This window comes from Zalophus californianus, chromosome 1 (assembly GCF_009762305.2).
Source record: "Zalophus californianus isolate mZalCal1 chromosome 1, mZalCal1.pri.v2, whole genome shotgun sequence".
In the NCBI taxonomy this organism is placed as follows: domain Eukaryota; kingdom Metazoa; phylum Chordata; class Mammalia; order Carnivora; family Otariidae; genus Zalophus; species Zalophus californianus.
In genome coordinates, this window is record NC_045595.1 from 143050741 (window position 1) to 143070170 (window position 19430).

The 19430-nt window shown below is 40.8% G+C and overlaps 1 protein-coding gene across 6 annotated transcripts in view; it reads right to left on the reverse strand.

The window, feature by feature from the left end:
- The window catches only part of ATP13A4 (ATPase 13A4), a 118714-nt gene that overhangs the window by 85044 nt on the left and 14240 nt on the right, over nt 1-19430 (reverse strand). For 5 of the 6 annotated variants that reach the window (XM_027587081.1, XM_027587080.1, XM_027587079.1 and 2 more), the window contains exon 2: nt 6148-6321. In XM_027587081.1, the coding sequence (XP_027442882.1) occupies nt 6148-6321 (174 nt within the window). Of the gene's footprint in view, nt 1-6147; nt 6322-19430 lie in introns of those variants that run through there. The other variant, XM_027587082.1, reaches the window with a different exon arrangement.

Genomic DNA, 19430 nt, shown 5'->3' on the forward strand with positions numbered 1-19430 from the left:
CTCTCAATAGAAGTTTTTCTTTCACTGCTTACAGCTATGGGACCCTGAACTCTTCTTTAAACTTCTCTATGGGTCCATCTGTAAAATAGGGAAAAAATAATCTCTACCAGAAAAGACCAAATGAGGCAACATATATGCAAATACCTCACAAACTGTAAATCACAATACAAATGGCCCTGTGTTAGTAATCACAACAGCATGGTACTGGCACAAAAATAAACACATAGGTCAACGGAACAGAATAGGGAAAACTCAGAAATAAACCGACAATTATATGGTCAATTAATCTTCGACAAAGGAGGAAAGAATATGCAATGAGAAAAAGTCTCTTCGACAAATGGTGTTAAGAAAATGGACAGCTACATGCAAAAAAAATGAAACTGGACCACTTTCTCAAACCAAACACAAAAATAAATTCAAAATGGATCAATGGCCTAAATGTAGGACCTAAAGCCATAAAAATCCTAGAAGAGGGACGCCTGGGTGGCTCAGTCAGTTAAGCGTCTGCCTTCAGCTCTGATCATGATCCCAGGGTCCTGGGATCAAGTCCTGCATCAGGCTCCTTTCTCAGCAGGGAGCCTGCTTCTCCCTCTGCCTGCCATTCCCCCTGCTTGTGCTCTCTTTCTCTGACAAATAAATAAATAAAATCTTTTTTTAAAAATCCTAGAAGAAAGCACAGGCAGCAATTTCTCTGACATCAGCCATAGCAACATTTTTACTAGATATGTCTCCTGAGACAAGAGAAATAGAAACAAGCATAAACTATTAGGACTATATCAAAATAAAAAGCTTCTGCACAGTGAAGGAAACGATCAACAAAACTAAAAGGCAACCTAGTGAGTGGGAAAAGATATTTGCTAATGACATATCTGATAAAGGCTTAGTACCCAAAATATATAAAGAACTGGTACAACTCAACACCCAAAAAACAAATAATTCAATTAAAAAATGGGCAGAAGACATGAACAGACATTTCTCCAAAAAGGACATATACATGGCCAACAGACACATGAAAAGATGTTCAATATCACCCATCATCAGGGAAAGGCAGATCAAAACTACCATCAGATATCACCTCACACTGGTCAGAATGGCTAAAATCAAAAATACAAGAAACAAGTACTGGTGAGGATGTGGAGAAAAAGGAACCCTTATACCCTGTTGGTGGGAATGCAAACTGGGGTGGCCACTGTGGAAAACAGTATGGAGTTTCCTTAAAAATATAAAAATAAAACTACTCTACAATCCAGTAATTGCACTACTGGGTATTGACCCCCAAAATACAAAAACACTAATATGAAAGGATATATGCACCCTTATGTTTATTGCAGCATTATTTACAATAGCCAAATTATGGAAACAGCCCAAGGATCCATCGATAGATGAATGGATAAAGAAGATGTGATAGACACACACACACACACACACACACACACACTAGAATATTATTCAGCCATAAAAAAGAATGAAATCTTGCCATTTGCAAGCCATGGATGGAGCTAGAGAGTATAAAGCTAAGTGAATTAAGTCAGTCAAAGAAAGACAAATACCATATGATTTCACTCATATGTGGAATTTAAGGAACAAAACAAACAAGCAAAGGGAACAAAAGAGAGCGAGAAAGAGACAAACCAAGCAACAGACTTACCTAGAGACAACAAACTGATGGTTACTGGAGAGGAGGTGGGAGGGGGGATGGGTAAAATAGGTTATGGGGATTAAAGTATACACTAAAAAAATAAGTAAGTAAATAAATAAATAGCCCTGTGTTATGAAGGATAATGGCTTAAAAACTATTTGTCTTAACAGAATCATTTCTGATAGGAGAACCCACAGAATCTCAGGGCTCTCTGACTGGAGGTCTAAGGAAAAACCACATTGAAATAGAGGGTGGGGGAATGTGATTCAGAAGAGGGAATGTGTACCTAAAAGAAATATAATACTATCTTCACTTACTTTCTTAACCATGACCTTTCACTTTAGCATCTTTGTAAGAAAGTGCTGGTAAATGAGAGTCTATGGACTCTGAGAAACAAACTGAGGGTTCTAGAGGGGAGGGGGGAGGGGCATGGGTTAGCCTGGTGATGGGTATTAAAGAGGGCACATACTGAATGGAGCACTGGGTGTTATACGCAAACAATGAATCATGGAACACTACATCAAAAACTAATGATGTAATGTATGGTGATTAACATAACATAATAAAATTTAAAAAATTTAAAAAAGAAAGTGCTGGTAAAAACCTCAAGACCATTTATTACAGATTAAATTCAATTTATTTAATTGAATAAAATAAATATCAAGCACCTGCTGTGGCCATGTACTAGATGATGTGGAGAGTGAAAAGTAAGCCATAGTTTGTCTTCAAAAAGCCTATAATCTAATAAAAGAAAAAAACTATAAAAAAACTATAAACTATTCAAAAAACTATAAATTGTAGCATAGTGGGAAAAAAGTCTGGATTTAGAGGGTCAGAAGGCAGGTGCAAGTTCTTTGTCTACACTATTCCCTTTTCCTGGGCTATTTCCCATGTGCCCCTCCCCACCAGCCACCATCACCTTTTGACTCATCATCCTTTGGAGCTTGGAAAGACTTTCTTGACTTGGTCAAAGCCCTATCTCATAATCCTACCATAACCATGAACCTTTCCTAAGCAGCACTTATAACAATTGGATGTTTACAGTTATTTGTGTAGTGATCTAATGAACTTCATGAGGTCAAGAACCTTGATTTGACTAATTGTTATGCCCCACTCCCCGCTCATGAGCTACCACTGTGGCTGGCATACAACCTGTGCTCATCAAATTTATCAAGGAGGGAAAGAGGGAGAGAGGGGTAGGGAGGGGGGAAGCCTGGGTGATATTTACTAGGTTTACTAGACTGCAAAGGTGTTATCTGTATCCTCATCTGTAAAATAGAGACAGATGATAATGCCCACTTTCCAGGAATGTTATGGGAATTATTTGAAATAGTCAGTGAGATGCTGTTTTATAAAATGTGAAATGAATAGCATTTTAATACAAGGCTGATTGCAAAAAGCATTATAGCAGTCAGAGGTGAAAATACGGAGCTAAAAGAGAATGAAGGAAAGGTAATTAATTTCCCCCCAGCATTGAGGCAGAGAATGGATCAGCAATGGAGAAGGAGGTAGATGGCTGAGGGATGAGTAGGTTTTCATAAATAGAGGTAGAACACCTATTTTCTAAATTCACTCTATAGAAAACGCGTGTGTGAGTGTGTGCGTGTATGAGTTGAGTCCTCACCAGAATGTCACTCTACTGGACAGGGATTTCTATCTGTTTTGGTCATAGCTGTATTCCCAGTACCTATAACAATGTCTGGTACATGATTGGTGCTCAGGAAGTATTTAGTGAATGAATAAATAACTGAATGAATGAAGAGGACAGAGAAGAGCAGAAGAAATGTTCCGAGTAAAAGCATAGACAAAAAGTATCTGGCTCCCTTAGGAAATGATGTTGATGTGAGGCACCTGGACTTGGAAAGGCCAGGCTAAGAGAAAGAGGGAGAGATGAGTCAGGGATCCAGAATATGTGAATACAAACACTGGTGGCTGAAGAGCATCCTGGGGAGCTGGCGGACTTTGGATGCCATTTGCATGGCTGATTTGCAGAATTTTTGAGTTTCCTAACTAAAGCCCCTAGCACCGACATCTTTAGGTAAAACAGAAGGGAAAGGCTCCCCGTTAAAACACTGAAATGAAACACCCTCATTCAGCCTAGTAACCACTCATCACATTCTCCTCTGCACATCGTGGAACTTTGACAACATGTGACATATGACAGGGAAAGAAAAAAATGCATCTGTAATTATAATAAAGATGAAAACTATGGAAATCATCAGGAGCATCTTAATTCAAAACACCAATGAATGTAAATCATATTATTTGCATAGAAATATGGCAACCCTACAGATATCAGTTAAAATCCAGAAGTAGATGAATAATGAATAAAATGCCACTTTTAAAATTACAAAATAAAAGTGTAATTACTCTTATATTTTGGAAAAATCTCCCTGTTAGAGGGGCTTAATAAGAGATGGGGAACTGAAAATAAACTGAGTGCTAAAGACTCTTTAGTCAGTACATCATGGCCTCCCCTTTTTTTTAATGTTAAGAAATGACTACCTAATCAGTATCTGTGATAATGATCTGTAATCTTACCAGTGTGAGATTGATGATAAATACCAAATACTGATTTTTTTAATAACATGAAAAATTGACATATAACACATTTTCAGGTAGGAGTCTTCTTAGCTCTCTTTAATGGGAAGTTTTATAGTCCAGCTATCATAATACAATTCAAATAAAAAAATTTTAAGGTGTCATTTAATGCAAATAACCTAGCCACAGACTTAAACTATTGGGGCCCAAAGCACATTTTTATCTAAGGCTCAGATAGTAAGAATGTTTGATATAATTGAGTTCTTGTCTAATTACATAAAGACTAATTTAGAACCTCATTTATTTGGAGAGTCTCTGGCATAGCAAATCCATTTAAAATGACACATAAGAGGAGGTAATTAAAAATTAAAGTTGAAATCAAGATGAAAAAGGCAAGATTGAAGCTGGTTTAGACTGCTCTGATTAGTCGTGGAGGGCAGTGAAATGGGAGAAGGGCTTAAAAGGCTTTGAAAGAGACAAAGAAAGAGGAGGATGGATCACAGCACCCTAAGGCACCAGTGCTTTTTAAAATTTTTCCAATATGTATCCAGTTGCAAAGTCGACCACATGCAACCAGGAGAGGTGACCTTATTGAGCATGGATGAGTTTTGGGGATTCGCAGGCACTAGACCTCTTTCCCATGTCCTCCATCCTGGAAGGGAATGTTCCTGGCTAAAAAGGGAAGGACACAACATCCAGACAAGCAGACCGTTATATGTGGTGCACCTAGTCTATAGCAGGCTCTTTTGTATAGCAAGCTCTCGGAGCTGCTACAGCAATAATGCATTCACACTCACTCACAATTAAAATGGTCTTTGAACACATATTTTACAGTTTGCAAAGGGCTTTTACATACATAACCTCACTTCATCCTCACACCAATGCAAGCAAGAACAAATACTTTTCCTAGGCCTATTTCCCAAGTGGAGATTTTGAGGTCCTGAAGGGGTAGGTAACACTCCTGAGGTGTAACACATCTAGAGTGCTAGGACCTCTTGAATCCCGTATCCCAAACTGTACATTCATTCCCTGTCGGTTGACAATTTGTTTATTTCTCTTACTGGATATTTTAGCCCAGCAGAGGTTGATTTATCAATAGTTTGGTTGTCATTCTGGGTCATTTGGGCTGATGCGTTGTGAGAAACGCTCACTAAAAGTCAGCCAGAGATGGGTCATTCTGTGAGACTGTACTTTGACTCCCATCAAAGGGAATAGTCACTTCAGCCTATCAGCCACCACATATTTATGGAATCCCCACCACATACAGGAACTAGGGATGCAGCGATTAGCAAATTAGAAATAATCCCTTCCCTTGTGGAGCTGACATTCCAGCAGAAACAGGAACGACATATGTTGCCTAAGTGTAATGAATGTGAGGAGGAAGTATTAGCTGAGCAAATTCAGGGAAACTCGCCTAACACCAGGACCTTGTATTAGCAGAGAGAGACAATGAGCTCAGAACAAGACGGCTGCATTTTTTTTTTTTAACCCTAGCGTATCTACAGGATGGAACACACTCCCGCAAAGATTGTGGCTCTTTCAAATCAACAGAAGACAGCATCCTCTTCAGAGGGGTGCTCCCCATCTCCTCTGCACCACTCCCCATCCCCTCCTGCAGAGTTGCTCCAGGGGGACTAGGGTAGGTATGATACATCAGGACATCGGAGAAGCATCCATAGGAATTTTTTATCTTGTTGCCTGACTTAACTACTTCACATTACCCCTCACTTTCAGCTATTCAGATGGTTATTCAGGCTCTCATATTCATAAGACTCACAAGTTTAAAAGGAACACCCTGAGAAGTAGGTCTTCTCAACGAAATCCCATCATACACAAATTATTGAGTTCTTGGTGAATAAACGCAAGGTTGTGATGGAATTTTTCCATGTGCACATCTCCCATAGCCATCCTTTAATGAGCTGTCCAGGAGAAAGGGCCGCCAGGTACAAAGCCAGATGCACACTTACTGTTGTCCTCAGCAACACGACGTCTGCCTCTTGCAAGGAACACGGGACACAATTTGCCCACACATGCCAAGCGGGTCTCCAGTAAAACACCAAAGGGAGAATTCCAAATGAGAAGATGGATCCAGCAAGACAGAGGGTTTTCCGGCAGCCTTGAGTCCGGTAGCCAAATATCTCCTGGGGAAGAACCAAAATGACCCCAAATATTGGTTAAGCACAGTAAATAGTAAATGAACCAATTGGGATTTTGGTGATAAAACTGGGGGCGGAGAGTGAAGAAGTTGAGGAGAGGCTGAGAAAGTGGAGAATCCCTAACAAAATACCACATGATCCCAGGCCTCCAGGAAGTCACAATCAACCTGGGAAACTCAGTTTCTACAATTCGAGCACCTGGCTATCCTGTCCCAAACACTGTGCTAGGCGATACGTTATCTTAAGTCTCTTGAGCATCCCTTGACTAGGATAATATTACCCTCATTCATAAACGATGAGGCTGAGCTCAGAAAGCCTGAATGGAAAGACCTGGCCAAGGCCACAGAGCTAGGAAGTTCTGCTTCCAAGATTCAAACCCCGGTTTGATCCACAGCCTTCACAGACATGACCATGAGCTATGTGACGGGAGGAACAGATGACAGCAACAACCAATGATTCCCTTGGCTGGGACCAGCAGCCACACGGGCAGGATAGAACCAGGCCCTGAGTGTGGAGTCTGGATGTGATGAAAGTGTGTGACCCACAAGAGGATGAACAACTAACTGCGAACCTGCCGTCGGGGGTTTGGGCTGGAGTTGTGCATTCCAACCCTCCAGCCTTGTACAGTTGCAAAAAGAATTTTACACCATGGGGGAAAATCCATAGAAACTATTTGGGTTATTGAACCCTTGCTATGAGCTGGGAGGGGATTGGAGACCCTGGATGATACAATTATGAGCAAGATAAGAGTCTTCTAATATATTTATAATCCAGACAACCTTCTTCCTTCCAAGTATAGCCTGAGACAGAATGGAAAAGCAGCCCTTAAGTTTAGGGCCTCAGTTCCACAGTTATATCACACAAAGTCAAAAGTATATGTTCTACTGATTCTCATAGCCAAAACTGAGAAGTCGAGTATCTTGGTTAAAAGCACATTCTCTGGACCAAGACACATTGGACGGAAAGCCTAACTCTGCCACTTCCTGGGTGTGACCCTAAGCAAGTTATTTAGCCTCTTTATTCTTCAGTTTCTCATCCATAAGACGGGGTGGTGATAGGACCTACTTCACAGGGTTATGGTAAAGATTAAATGAGTTACTATGTGTAAGTGCTACGCATGCATTTATTGCCGCTGCTGCTCATGCTGCTGGTACTGCTATTTCTACTATCATCTAGCCGTTTCCCTGGAAGTAGACCTGAAAATCTACCCCTCAGTTTATTGGCATTTAGATCTAAGAATTCCTAGTGTCACGAGTCTGCTCCTGCTAGGATTGCCTGTTAGGATAACAAGGGAGCTGGAACATGGAACTTTAAATCAGCCACCTTCTCTGTCTCACCTGATAAAGATTACATTATCAGGGGGGTTTCTGTGATCCTTGGCTAAAGGCTGTTTTCATGTGTAATTTTGGGGGGCCTTCCTCATATTAGCAGTGCATGCAGGTGCTGACTGTCTGCCTTGGGTATTGTCCACATTTGCCATGCCTTGGATAAAATGTTCACATTAACTCAGAAACATAAGCTCTTGGCTGATTTTGTAAACTAGAATGTCTATCTTGCCATGAATCCTCTTTTCTCCCAAACTCTAGCTCTTGCTCTCCAGCAGCCAAGCCAGGAATGGTTCTGCCCACTCATCATTCCTAAAGCAATGCTTTGTTGACCCCACATTGAGCAGGATCCCAATCCTAAATCCCATACCTGTCCTGAGTCTACCCCATCATCTTTTCCCATGTGCTTTTTAATGTCCCTACATTTTGGAACAGGTCAACTTGTACCTGACAACCTAGACATTATATCATATTTAAAAGTCTATTTATATTGTCCATCAATTGAGCTCCCCATGCAATATGTCTGTGTTACGCCAATTCTAGAAGCACAAATCTCCCTGTTACCATGCATTCTTTTATGGGCTATGCAATGAGAGCCCTCTATTGCTTCCAAATTGTCTTCATGTTCATTACCAAAATAATATAAGCAGGAATTATTATCTTGAATTTCCAGCTAAGAAAACTGAAGTTTAGACTTATTATATATAATAGATATGATTAGCAACTATTATTGGTAACAATGATATCAGCTAACTTTTACTGAGCACTTCAAAGCCCTTGACCAAGCACTTTTCATCTACTCTCCCATTTAGCTGAAAGAGATTAAGTAAGTTTCTCAAAGCATAATGCTCATCAGTAACTCAAAACTAGACCTCTGCAGCACAGGGAGAATTATGTGAGCTGGTCATTTCCACTCTAAGGTTCTTCTTCATTCTGCCTTAGATTTCAGCTCAATTTTACAAACAAGTTTTAAGTGTCCACCAAAGAGCAGACATGTGCTAGACACAGAGATGAATGAGACAATGCCTCTAGCCTCAAGGAGCTCATTAGTTTAATGGAAAGGGAGACACACAAACAGATAAGAATAAACAAGGTTAGAGCAATAAAAGGGTTATAGAGAGGAATGACTATATAAATTGTCATCTGAATTGGGTGCTACTAAGAAAAACACTGGTACAGCAGTAGACCAGAAGTGTCACAGTCAGGCCAGGTGAATATCCCCTAGGTACACCAGAGTGTTGCTTTCAAAGCTTGCCTGCTCTCAGTTCTGCGGACACTGTAGCTCATGTCCACTGTGGTGGACATAGTAGCTCATGACCAATAGTCCGTTGCCAAACTTTTAGCAGAAAGGCTGGAATAACGTGGACAATGAGCGTTCAATTATTGCTTATTGAAGTGAGTTGAATTGTACTGACTGGAAGTACATTGTTTTGCAGGGACTATTAATAGATATTGGATTTAAAATTGCAAAAATTAGCATGGTGCTGTTTGTTAGACCCTGTAGCAGTTTACCTCCTACATTATGGAGTGCCTCCCACATCCCTGAAAATGCCTGAGGGAGCCATCTTTCTACTCTGCACTCCACCCACCCTTCCCTCTCACAAAAAGGAATCAATCAGCAAAAAAAAAAAAAAAAAAAAAAAGAAAGAGAGAGAGAGAGAGAAAATGTCAAAAGAATATCACACTCATGGCAGTCTATATGCATTATGAAATAGCACACTGTCCCTTTCTTTATCTCCCCTTCTACCCACAGATTCTTCTGTTCCCTCTGTCCCTGGAGATCTAGGTCCTTTGCATTCCTAAGGGCTTAATCTTTGGCTGCCAGGTGTCCAGGTCTTCTCCCCTGCAGAGCCCCTATGTTCAAGAAGTCAAACTTCCGTGCTCCAAAGCCGTGGTTTCAACTACCTCAACCAACAGACCCCCTTAAGTCTGCAGACCCTATCGCCAGAAAAAAAATACACACAGATGCTTACAAATAGACTTCTCCATAGAGATTCAGGGAGTTCCCACAGTCTAAGTAAGACCCTTCCCTAGAAGTTTCATAAGGCTGAATCAAGGCTGATCTGTCCAGTTTACACTCTGTACCTGAACTTAGGGCCTGACACTAGGTGAGCATTTAATGAGCATAGAGGTATGAAGACAATGCTTCTGGAAATGCACATGAGAGGGTGATGAGAGCAGGACATTGGCTGACTCCAGGAAACTTCAAGGGTAAGGTCATCATCTGGGGGTTCACCAAATCCTGAAAGTGGCTCTCAGCCTTCTAGTCCCAGAGCCTGCTGGCAGAACTCTTCTCAGAGAGAAGATTCAAGCTCACCAGGTCCAAGAGACTGGTTGGAATGAAAGAGTTAGATGTATGTAACCATCACAAGACCAGATGAATACATGGGTAGGTATTAAGAGTTTGTTCTCTTCCCAACAGCACTGTCTCTGGGTGTGATTGTCCTACCAGTGGAGCAGAATGCAAGCATAGTATTTAAAATGGGCTCTGGCTCTTCTCTGGCCATCTCCCACCCTGACTGACATGGCTTCTTTAAACATTGTAATTTGGGCTCCTGGGTGGCTCAGTCATTGGGCATCTGCCTTCGGCTCAGGTCATGGTCCCAGGGTCCTGGGATGGAGCCCCACGTCTGGCTCCCTGCTCAGGGGGAAGCCTGCTTCTCCCTCTCCCACTCCCCCTGCTTGTGTTCCCTCTCTCACTGTGTCTCTCTCTGTCAAATAAATAAATAAATAAACATTGTAATTCATTCAATCAAATTACAGTCAAATCCCATCAGCCTGGAAGCCATTTATTCTCTTTAAGACAATTTTGCATTTCTTTACTGGCTCCATTAAATATTTGAAAGTTTAAGCAATTTGTTTTTTTAAAAGTTTATCTCCCTTATGATAATCTTTTTACCCTTATTTCCAAATTTTAGGTGTGAAGAGACTGTTTCACAGTACTAAATTGTACTAAATGAATGCAATTTATATCACTGTTTATCCCCACCACACACCCTACTCCAATTTCTACCTCAGTAGTTTCTTGCTCGACACTTTAATGCTGAAGGATGATTTCCCAAAGGTCCCCTAAGTTCATTTGACTTCTAGACCAGAGTGAGATATTCTCAACCTGAATGAATGAAGACAGAAATCTTAAACTGGAGGCTCAAGAAGAATGGACTGCAGACAGGTTTCTTGTTGGCCTGGTAAGCATTTCTCAAAACTTTATTTTGGTCCCCCAGTTACTGTCACATAAACATTCTGATTTCTAGCTTTTCTTTAAGATAAATCAGAAATCATGACAGCACTGTACCCATATTCTTGTACCAAAACAATCAGCTGGAGAGCACCAAATAATCCAGGAATTATACCAACACCATCCGTTGAGAGAGAGGAGGAGGCCCTGCAGTACATTCATACAATGGGATCTTACACAGCATTTCAGACAAATCAGCTCCAGCCAACACTCCACAACATGGTTGACTCTTAGTAACATACTAGTAAGTGATAAAAGTCAGTGCAGACAATTACATAAGCATGGAAACACTTTTACAAAGTTAAAAACAACAAAAATTTAAAATGTATTTTTGGGATAGACTTAAATAAAAGAAAGCTACATCGAAAGGAAAGCATTGATTGATGAAGGCAAGGAATTGATGAAGGCACAATATAGGACAATGGTTACCCCCACTGAGGCAAGGCAGGACCACATTGTCAAAGGTGGACTATTGTTAAGGTCCTAGCTTTTGCTGGGGGTGGTGGGGTCATCATGTTATTATAAAGAACTGATTAAAGAGCTAACTGAATTAATGCAATGCAGCATTGACAAGTAATGAGAGTGTCAGGAACCAAGGATTATGGACAATCTAATTGTGAGCACCTGAAGGAAAAAAGGAAGAAAGAATTGATCAGAGTAAGAGATGCCCCCCTTTAAATGAGCAGGTGGTCCCCTATTTCTCATGGTCCCCGCCATGCTTTCTCTTTCCCTCCACACTGAGGCCATATGTCAGATTCATTTCTCATCTCATACTGGGCCTGCTCATCAGAGTTACAGCCTCGTCCTGTAGGCCAGTGGTTCTCAACCAGGAATGACTCTGCCACCAGGGGACATTTGGCAATAGCTGTAGACATTTCTGGTCACTTTCAACTAGGTGAGAGGTGATACTGACATAGCTTCTAGGTCGAGGCTAGGATGCTATTAAACATCTCTCAACGCAGTTAGACATCTTACAGTGCAGAGGACAGCTACTCTTCAACCTCCACAACAAAAACTTCTCTGGCCCCAAACAAAGCTGAGGTTGAGAGACCTGAGTAGGTAATGAGTTTCCCCCACCAAACCTAAGCAAGTCTCTAGGTCCTAGTGCCTAGGATGTCCTCCTCGGCACTCAGAGGAGAACTAGAGAATTTTGATACTGAAATCTATGGTAAAAAAGGATTCACACTTCACGACAAGTGCCCACTAAGATCAGTAGTGGGTGCAGCAGCTCGTTTTGCAGATGAGGAAAACTGAAGTGTTAAGAGAGAAAGCAAATTGCCCTAGTGGTCTGCACTTGCCTCCCTCCCCAAACTAAGCCACTCTTGCATCACCTAATTCTGCCCTGGCCACGCCAGCCACAGTCCTGGAGCCCTTTTCTGCCTCGGGGTCTTCCCACGGCTGGCTATCTCTCATCTGTGGAAGCCTCCTTTAAGTCTGTTCTTCTCAGAGAGGCCTTAGCCAATCTCCTATATAATCCCCTGATCTCACCCACCCTTTATAATACCTTTTTAGCATTTTCACAATTTGTACTTAGTATATTTTGCTTGCTGCTCTAACTCCCTCTTTTCCACCCCCCACAAGACTTTAAGCTTTATCAGTTCAGGATCCTTTCAAGTTTGTTTCCTTCAATATGTTTACCTAGCCCCTGGCACGTTATCTGCATGTAGTAGGCACTCAGCAAATATGTGCTGAATGGATGACTAAATCAGTGAGTGACTGTACTAAGGGAAAGAGGGAAGGAAGGAAGGAAGGAAGGAAGGAAGGAAGGAAGGAAGGAAGGAAGGAAGGTTGGTCTGGAAGATAATGAATCCTTACTCTTCTTGTTCCTAGCCCTAGTTAAACTGTATCCATTTCTTGGATTCTCTAAAAATTAAATCATTCCAAGGTATGGGGAAAAGGAAACAAACAACCTCAAGATACTGCTCTGCTTTGGTCATTAAGAAATGTATTTGCGTTATGCTCAAGTTAATCTTTAGGGCTAGGTTTCTTAAACAAGCACTTTTCATTTTTCTTTTTCTTCCTCCTTATTGTTTGTCTCTTGGAGCTGAAAAGTTGCTAAAGGTAAGACTGGGTCTCACAAACTCCTTACCTTCAACAGAAGCAAAACAAGGGCCTGGGCTGCAAGGAACAAACTGATTTAGACCTCTGCTGCCCAGGCTCTGGCTTTGGACCAAAAGGTGTGTTCACAATTACCTGTGAGTGAACTATACTAATTTCCCAGTCTTGGAAATTCCACTACAAAAAAACAAAATTATTTTAGAAATGGATAAAGAAAATATCACTACTCCAACTAAAAAATGACTTTCGAAATAAAGGAATACGTCACTGCTTAACAGCTGAGTACCATGTTTCATTAACAATGTTGACATCCATTAACTCATGGCAAGCTTGTGCCTTGAGGGAATCCTTAAGAGTCTAGTGACCTGTCCACTATTCACTATCCCATGACAAATATTTGGAATGTCACTTAATTTCACTCCCAGCTCTGGATTCTCACTTCTCCCTCCTTCCTAGCTTTAGAATGTCATTTCTCTGGCCATTGACTCCTGGTTCTCTTGCTAAAGCCTTACTTCACACAGTTACAATGGGAAACAGTGGAATGACACCTGTGTCAGGTGTCAGGCCCCAGAACTAAGGAACTCATCATAAAAATGTTTAGGTGCTCCCTCCAAGCATAAAGTCTTCAGGCGTCTTTCCTTAAGTTCGACTCAAATTGCCCACTGTGTCTAAGGCCATGGGTAAAGTAGGTCTGCTAGAGGTAAGTTTCCCACCCTCCAGGGGCTGAGATGGGAGATAATGAATTAAATAAATTAGTAATTAATTAATTAAAATATGATTCTGGGCAGAAAACATTGTGACATCTGAAGAACATTGGAAGAAAAATGCTTTTAGGTTCAAAGAGATGAGGATGTCCAACTGAGATGATAATTAGGAAGCGCTTTCTGGGAGGATTATTCCTGAAGGTGGACTTGGAGAGGACTGGAATTTCAAGTCAGGAAAGGAAGGTAGAAGAGTCACTCCAATCGGAGGAACTAGCCCGGAGCAAAGGTGTGGAGCCTGAAAAAATGGAGGTGTATTTCAGGACAAAATGCCAGTTTAAGGTAGAAGGTCAGTCTACTGTGGTGTTAGAATTAACCCAGTCATGTCAGGCCAGTTAATGCACTTTTGGGAGGGACTTTGGGATTCAGGGATGTATAGTCTACTGCAGCTGGCCAGTGGCCAAAAGTTGCTGAATCCTTAAAATCTACACCTCCATCTTCCCCCCTCCACACCCTGCAAGTGGACCTCTCGTGGCTTCCTTAAAACTGGTGTCCTCAGGTGAAGTCAGGGGAAGAGGCTGCTGCCTATGGCCTTTCTAGCTGGGCAGAATCTGATTACGGGAACAGGAAGAAGAGACGTGTATGAGACTTTAGTGTCCTTTGACTAAGCAGGGTTTCTTCTCTGCTCAGGATGTTGCCAGCCTGGGCTATGGAAACTCCTCTTTGTCACACTAGTTGGCTGGCTGAAAAACAAACTGTCCCACCTGTCAGTGGCAGACAGGTTGGTAATACCCTGCCTTGTGAATAATTGTCCATCTAGCTTGGCTGAAGCTCATGAAAAATCAGTTCATGTAAAAAACTTCTAGTATGTCCTTATCACCCTAAATATTTATTTTTTTCCACATTCTGATTTAATCCTCACAACTCTATAAGGAAGTTAATATCCGCCATGGGCAAGAAATAAGGAAGGTGGGGTTCAAAGAAGTTAAAGAATGTACCTTTAGTCACCCTGCTGGTAGATAACAGAGCCAAGCCCCTCTTACTTAAAACTGTTTCCTTCCCCACCCCAGTCTGCCTCTTCTGAAGGCATTCTGTCCTCAGCCCTTGAAATCCTCATTTGACAAGTGTCATGGGGCACACGGCTTGAACTCTTGCTAATTGCTAATGTTTGAGCTAGTGGAGGTGCTGCCCAGACAAGTTCTTAGGTTCCCCTTAAACAAGTTTTCACAAGCTCAAACTGCAGAGGGAGAGGAAATAGGCAAGAGGGACTCCACCCAGCAACCAGATGGTGGTTTCTGCCAGCAACATCCTAATCTTCTGGTCTGGCGATCTTGGGCAAGAGGCATTTTCTAGGTTCTCGTGTGGTGCTGAAATTAAAACTTCTCTTCTAATGATGTCTGAGTGACGTAAGACAAAGCACAGACAGGTCAGTATGTGGGACTACTGGCTTGTCTGGGCAGCCTACTCACTGAACAGGATAAAGATCCAAGACGGGGCGGGGCAGGGAAAAAGGCCACATTTCAAGGCCAAACACTTGGGTTCAAGACTGGCATTCATTTTGCCACTTACTAATTTTATCATCCGGAAGTCATTACCCCATCTAAAAGTTAAGAACACTAATGTTCACAAAACTGTTATGACAATGAAATGGAATAACAGTGGTAGAAGCATTATTCAAATAGAGGCTGTTGTTATTATGAGGGCAATTAGACTTAAAGTTAATTAGTAAACCCTGAGGGATGGCCTGACATGTCTGGCCCCTCTTTATCATTAAGATCTCAGCTTCCTTGACCACAGGGTCTCAGGAAGCCATCCAATCACTCTTTAGCACATCATCCTATTTTAAACCTCTACAAGCCCTTATCTCCATCTAATATTTTTATTTGTTTGTTTGTTTTTTTTGTGTGTGGTCTGTTCCTAGCATGTAAGTTCCACAAGAGCAGAGCTTTGGTCTATCTTGTTCATTGCTGGATCCCTATCACAGAGTAGAACAGTTCCGAGGACATGATAGGCCCACAGATATTGTTTGAATGCACCAGTGGCTCCGATTATATGGTAATTCCTTAGATTGGAATATCATTAGACTGGTAAACAGAGAGGCCAAAAATGGTAATAATTGACTATTAACACCTGATGAATCATAGCAAACATCCAGTCAAACATCATTTTTCAGGGAAGAGAGCTGAGACTTTTTTAAAGATTTATTTATTTATAAGAAAGAGAGAGTGGGAGGAGGGGCAGAGGGAGAGAATCTTCACGCAGCCTCCCTGCTGAGCATGGAGCCCAACACAGGGCTCAATCTCACAACCCATGAGATCATGACCCATGAGATGATGACCTAAGCCTAAACCAAGAGTCAGATGTTCACCGCCTGAGCCACCAGGCACCCCAAAACCTGAGATTTTAAGAGAATTCTCAGATAAAAGCACACACAGAGAGAGAGAGAGCAGAGGAAAAGCAATGATCTCCTTCCAAAGTCAGCCTCCTACTCTTTGACCAATAGAGAATTTATCCCAACAATAAATTGTACCCCTAAGTATTATTATTCGTCTTTCTCTCCAGGTATGATTATTTGTTACTTACCATAGGATTTTAGAAAATGAAAGAGGGAGAAGTATGCTGTCATGAATTCTGAGAGAGAGAAAAATCAGAGATGACCCAATCTCATATTTCTTTCACAATGTGAAACTCCCACACCTCCAATGAAGCAAACTCTACTTCCTGCGGAAGGCTGTTCCATTTTCAGACAACTCTACTAATAATTACACCATGTGCCAGACATTAGGCTGGGGCCCAGCAGGTGTACTCTGAGCTCCCTCCCACTTAGCACACACGGACGCACCAAACACTGCCCTTTCAACCAGAACAACTCCATTTCTACCTGTTCAAACAACATAAAATCAATATAAGTATATTGACTTCCATTACAAGTTTTTGCCTAAACAGGGCCTGCATAGATAAAAATCATTTTGAAAAGCATGAGATTACCAAGTTCTCTCATTAAGAAGGCCGGAAATCTTTTCCACAGTTTGGAAGTGAGTTGAAAGCATTCGCTAGAACAATGGTCACCACTGGTTTTCAGAATGAGGAATCCTTTCTGAGCATTGCTGTTGAGAGATAAATTGTCAAGACCACTTTGGAGAGCACTTTGGCATTACACAGTGAAATTAAAGATACACACATTGTGTGATTCAGCACTTCTACTTGTATCTTCTCTACAGAAACTTTACCGGAGTTACCAGGAGTAACTGGGTGTACCTGGGTACCAGGAGACACAAACAAGAAAAATTCAAAGCTGGAAACAATCCAAAAGTCCATCAACTTTTAGAAAGTATAGTCTTACAATGATATATTCTGACATAATGCAAATAAACTATAATTTTGTGCAGTAATATACATCTCACCAATCTAATAAGCAAAAGCAGCAAAACACAAAAGAATATAATCAGTGTGATTTCAATCACAGAAACCTCAAAAATATTGTTATGGTATGCATACATAGTTAGAAAAATATTTTTAAAGGCAAGAAAATTATAATTATACAAGCCAGGTGAGAGGTCAATTCTGCATGGAATAGGGGCAGACAGCAGAGATGGGTCATAGTTAGGGCAGGCCCCAGGAGAACCTCTGGAGTGCTAGCAGTGCTCTCTCTTCTGACTCAGGCAATGATCATACCAGTTTCAAATTATTATTAAATTGGCTGTATATATATATTTTGCACATTTATGACATTTCAAAAACTGCCAAACACTCTCAAATGAGTTCTACTTTTGCTTCTGAAGGTTCTACCAATGCTTGTTGGGCATGCATGGCCTTGAACCCAAAGCAATAACTTTAACACTTATCAAGAGTCACACCCCACAATTTTGCAATACCCTCTCCCAGAAAAAAAAAAAAAAATCCTAGCAATCTTTAAAAAACACCATTCATATAAGACTCTCTCTATGACGCCTCCTCAGTCAGAATTAATCATAAGTTTAAAATTGAACTCATTAACCACACACTCCTCTCTCCCTGCGTTACCACTACCACCACTACACATCCAGTTATACGATTCAGAAATCCAGGAATTCTCTTTAATATTCTTCTCCTTCTCCCTCAACATCTAACTAGTCCAAGGTCTAGTGATCATGTCCTCTAGATATTTCTCAAATTGGTCTCCTCTTCTCCATCCCTGATACTCCTGCCTTATTAGTTCAACCAGTGCTCACACTAGAATCACGGCAAGTGTCATCATGTCCCAGTTTCACTTCTCTCTACACTGTTGTTCACATTGTTACAGAGCTACCTTTCTAAAGCAGACATCTGATTTTAATTCCTTATAGAGTGACCAACCATTCCAGTTTGTCCAACACCAAAGGATTTCTCAGGATGTGACCTCTAGTGCTAATGTCCAGAAAGTCCAGGTAAACCAGTGTGGTTGGTTACCTACTCAAAACCCTTAAATTCCTTTAGAATGGCATGCAGAGTTCTTCCTAATCTTCCCCACTATCTTTTCAGCCTCAACTCTCTGCTCTCCCAGTCCCACTCCACCACACACACATACACCCTGCACACCAGCTTTGCCAAGCTGCATTCAGTTCTCCGAATGGAATGTGCTTTGTTCCTTTACATCTCAGTACCTTTGTACCTTGTGTCTCCTTGACTTGGAATGTCTTTCACCCTAATTGGGTTTGCTGCTAAGCTCCTATTCATGCATCTAGATTCTTTTCAGTCGGCACTTTCCCACTGAAGTCATCCAGGAATTGGCTGTAACTTCTTCTGTGTTCTCACAGAAAATTTTATATTTTGCTGTCAGAGCACCAGCCCACCGAAGTCTATCCTCCACCAGATATTGAGCCCTAGGACTTTTCATTGTATACCTAATAGCTTGCACAGGGACTCACACATATTAAGTGCTTAATAAATGAGGGAGGAAAGAAGGGAGGGAAGTAGGAAGGGAGGGAGGGAGAAAGGGAAGGGAGGGAGGGAGGAAGGAAGGAAGGAAGGAAGGGGAAAGAAAATAAAGGAACTCTAGATCAATCTTCTTCAGGAACATAAAAGCAAAAATCTTCAACAAAATATTAACAAATAGAATTCAGCAATAAAGAGAATTATAAACCATTACCAAGTAGGATTTATTCCAAGAATAGGAAGCCACTTTAACACTCAAAAATCAATCAATGTAATCCATCATGTTAACAGACTAAAAAAATGTTTTTTTTAATTTAAAGATCACATGGTCATAACAATTGACACAGAAAAAAACTTTCGACAAAATTTCATACACATTCATGATAAAAATTCTTAAGGAAATAGGAATGAAAACGCACTTCTTCAACTTGATAAAGAGCATCTTTAGAAACATACAGGTAGCACTAAATTTAATGATGAAACAGTGAATATTTTCCCAGATCCCTTAGGAACAAGATGAGGATGTCTACTCTCACTGCTTTTATTCAACGTAAGAGTTGTAGCTAGACAGGAAAAAGAAACAAACAGCATACAAACTTAAAACTGTTCCTACTTGCATGTGATAGATTTTTTTTCCTTTAAATTTTCTTATTGTTATGTTAATCACCATACGTTACATCATTAGTTTTTACATGTGATAGATTTTTATATAGAAAATCCCAAGGAATCTACAAAAAAAAAACCCTCGTAGAACGAATAAGTTAGTTAATCATAGTAATAAGATGCAAGATAAACATATAAAAATCAATTAATTGTATTTCTATAACCTAATAAAGAACATTGAATACCAAAATTTGAAATACAAGACCATTTACAATC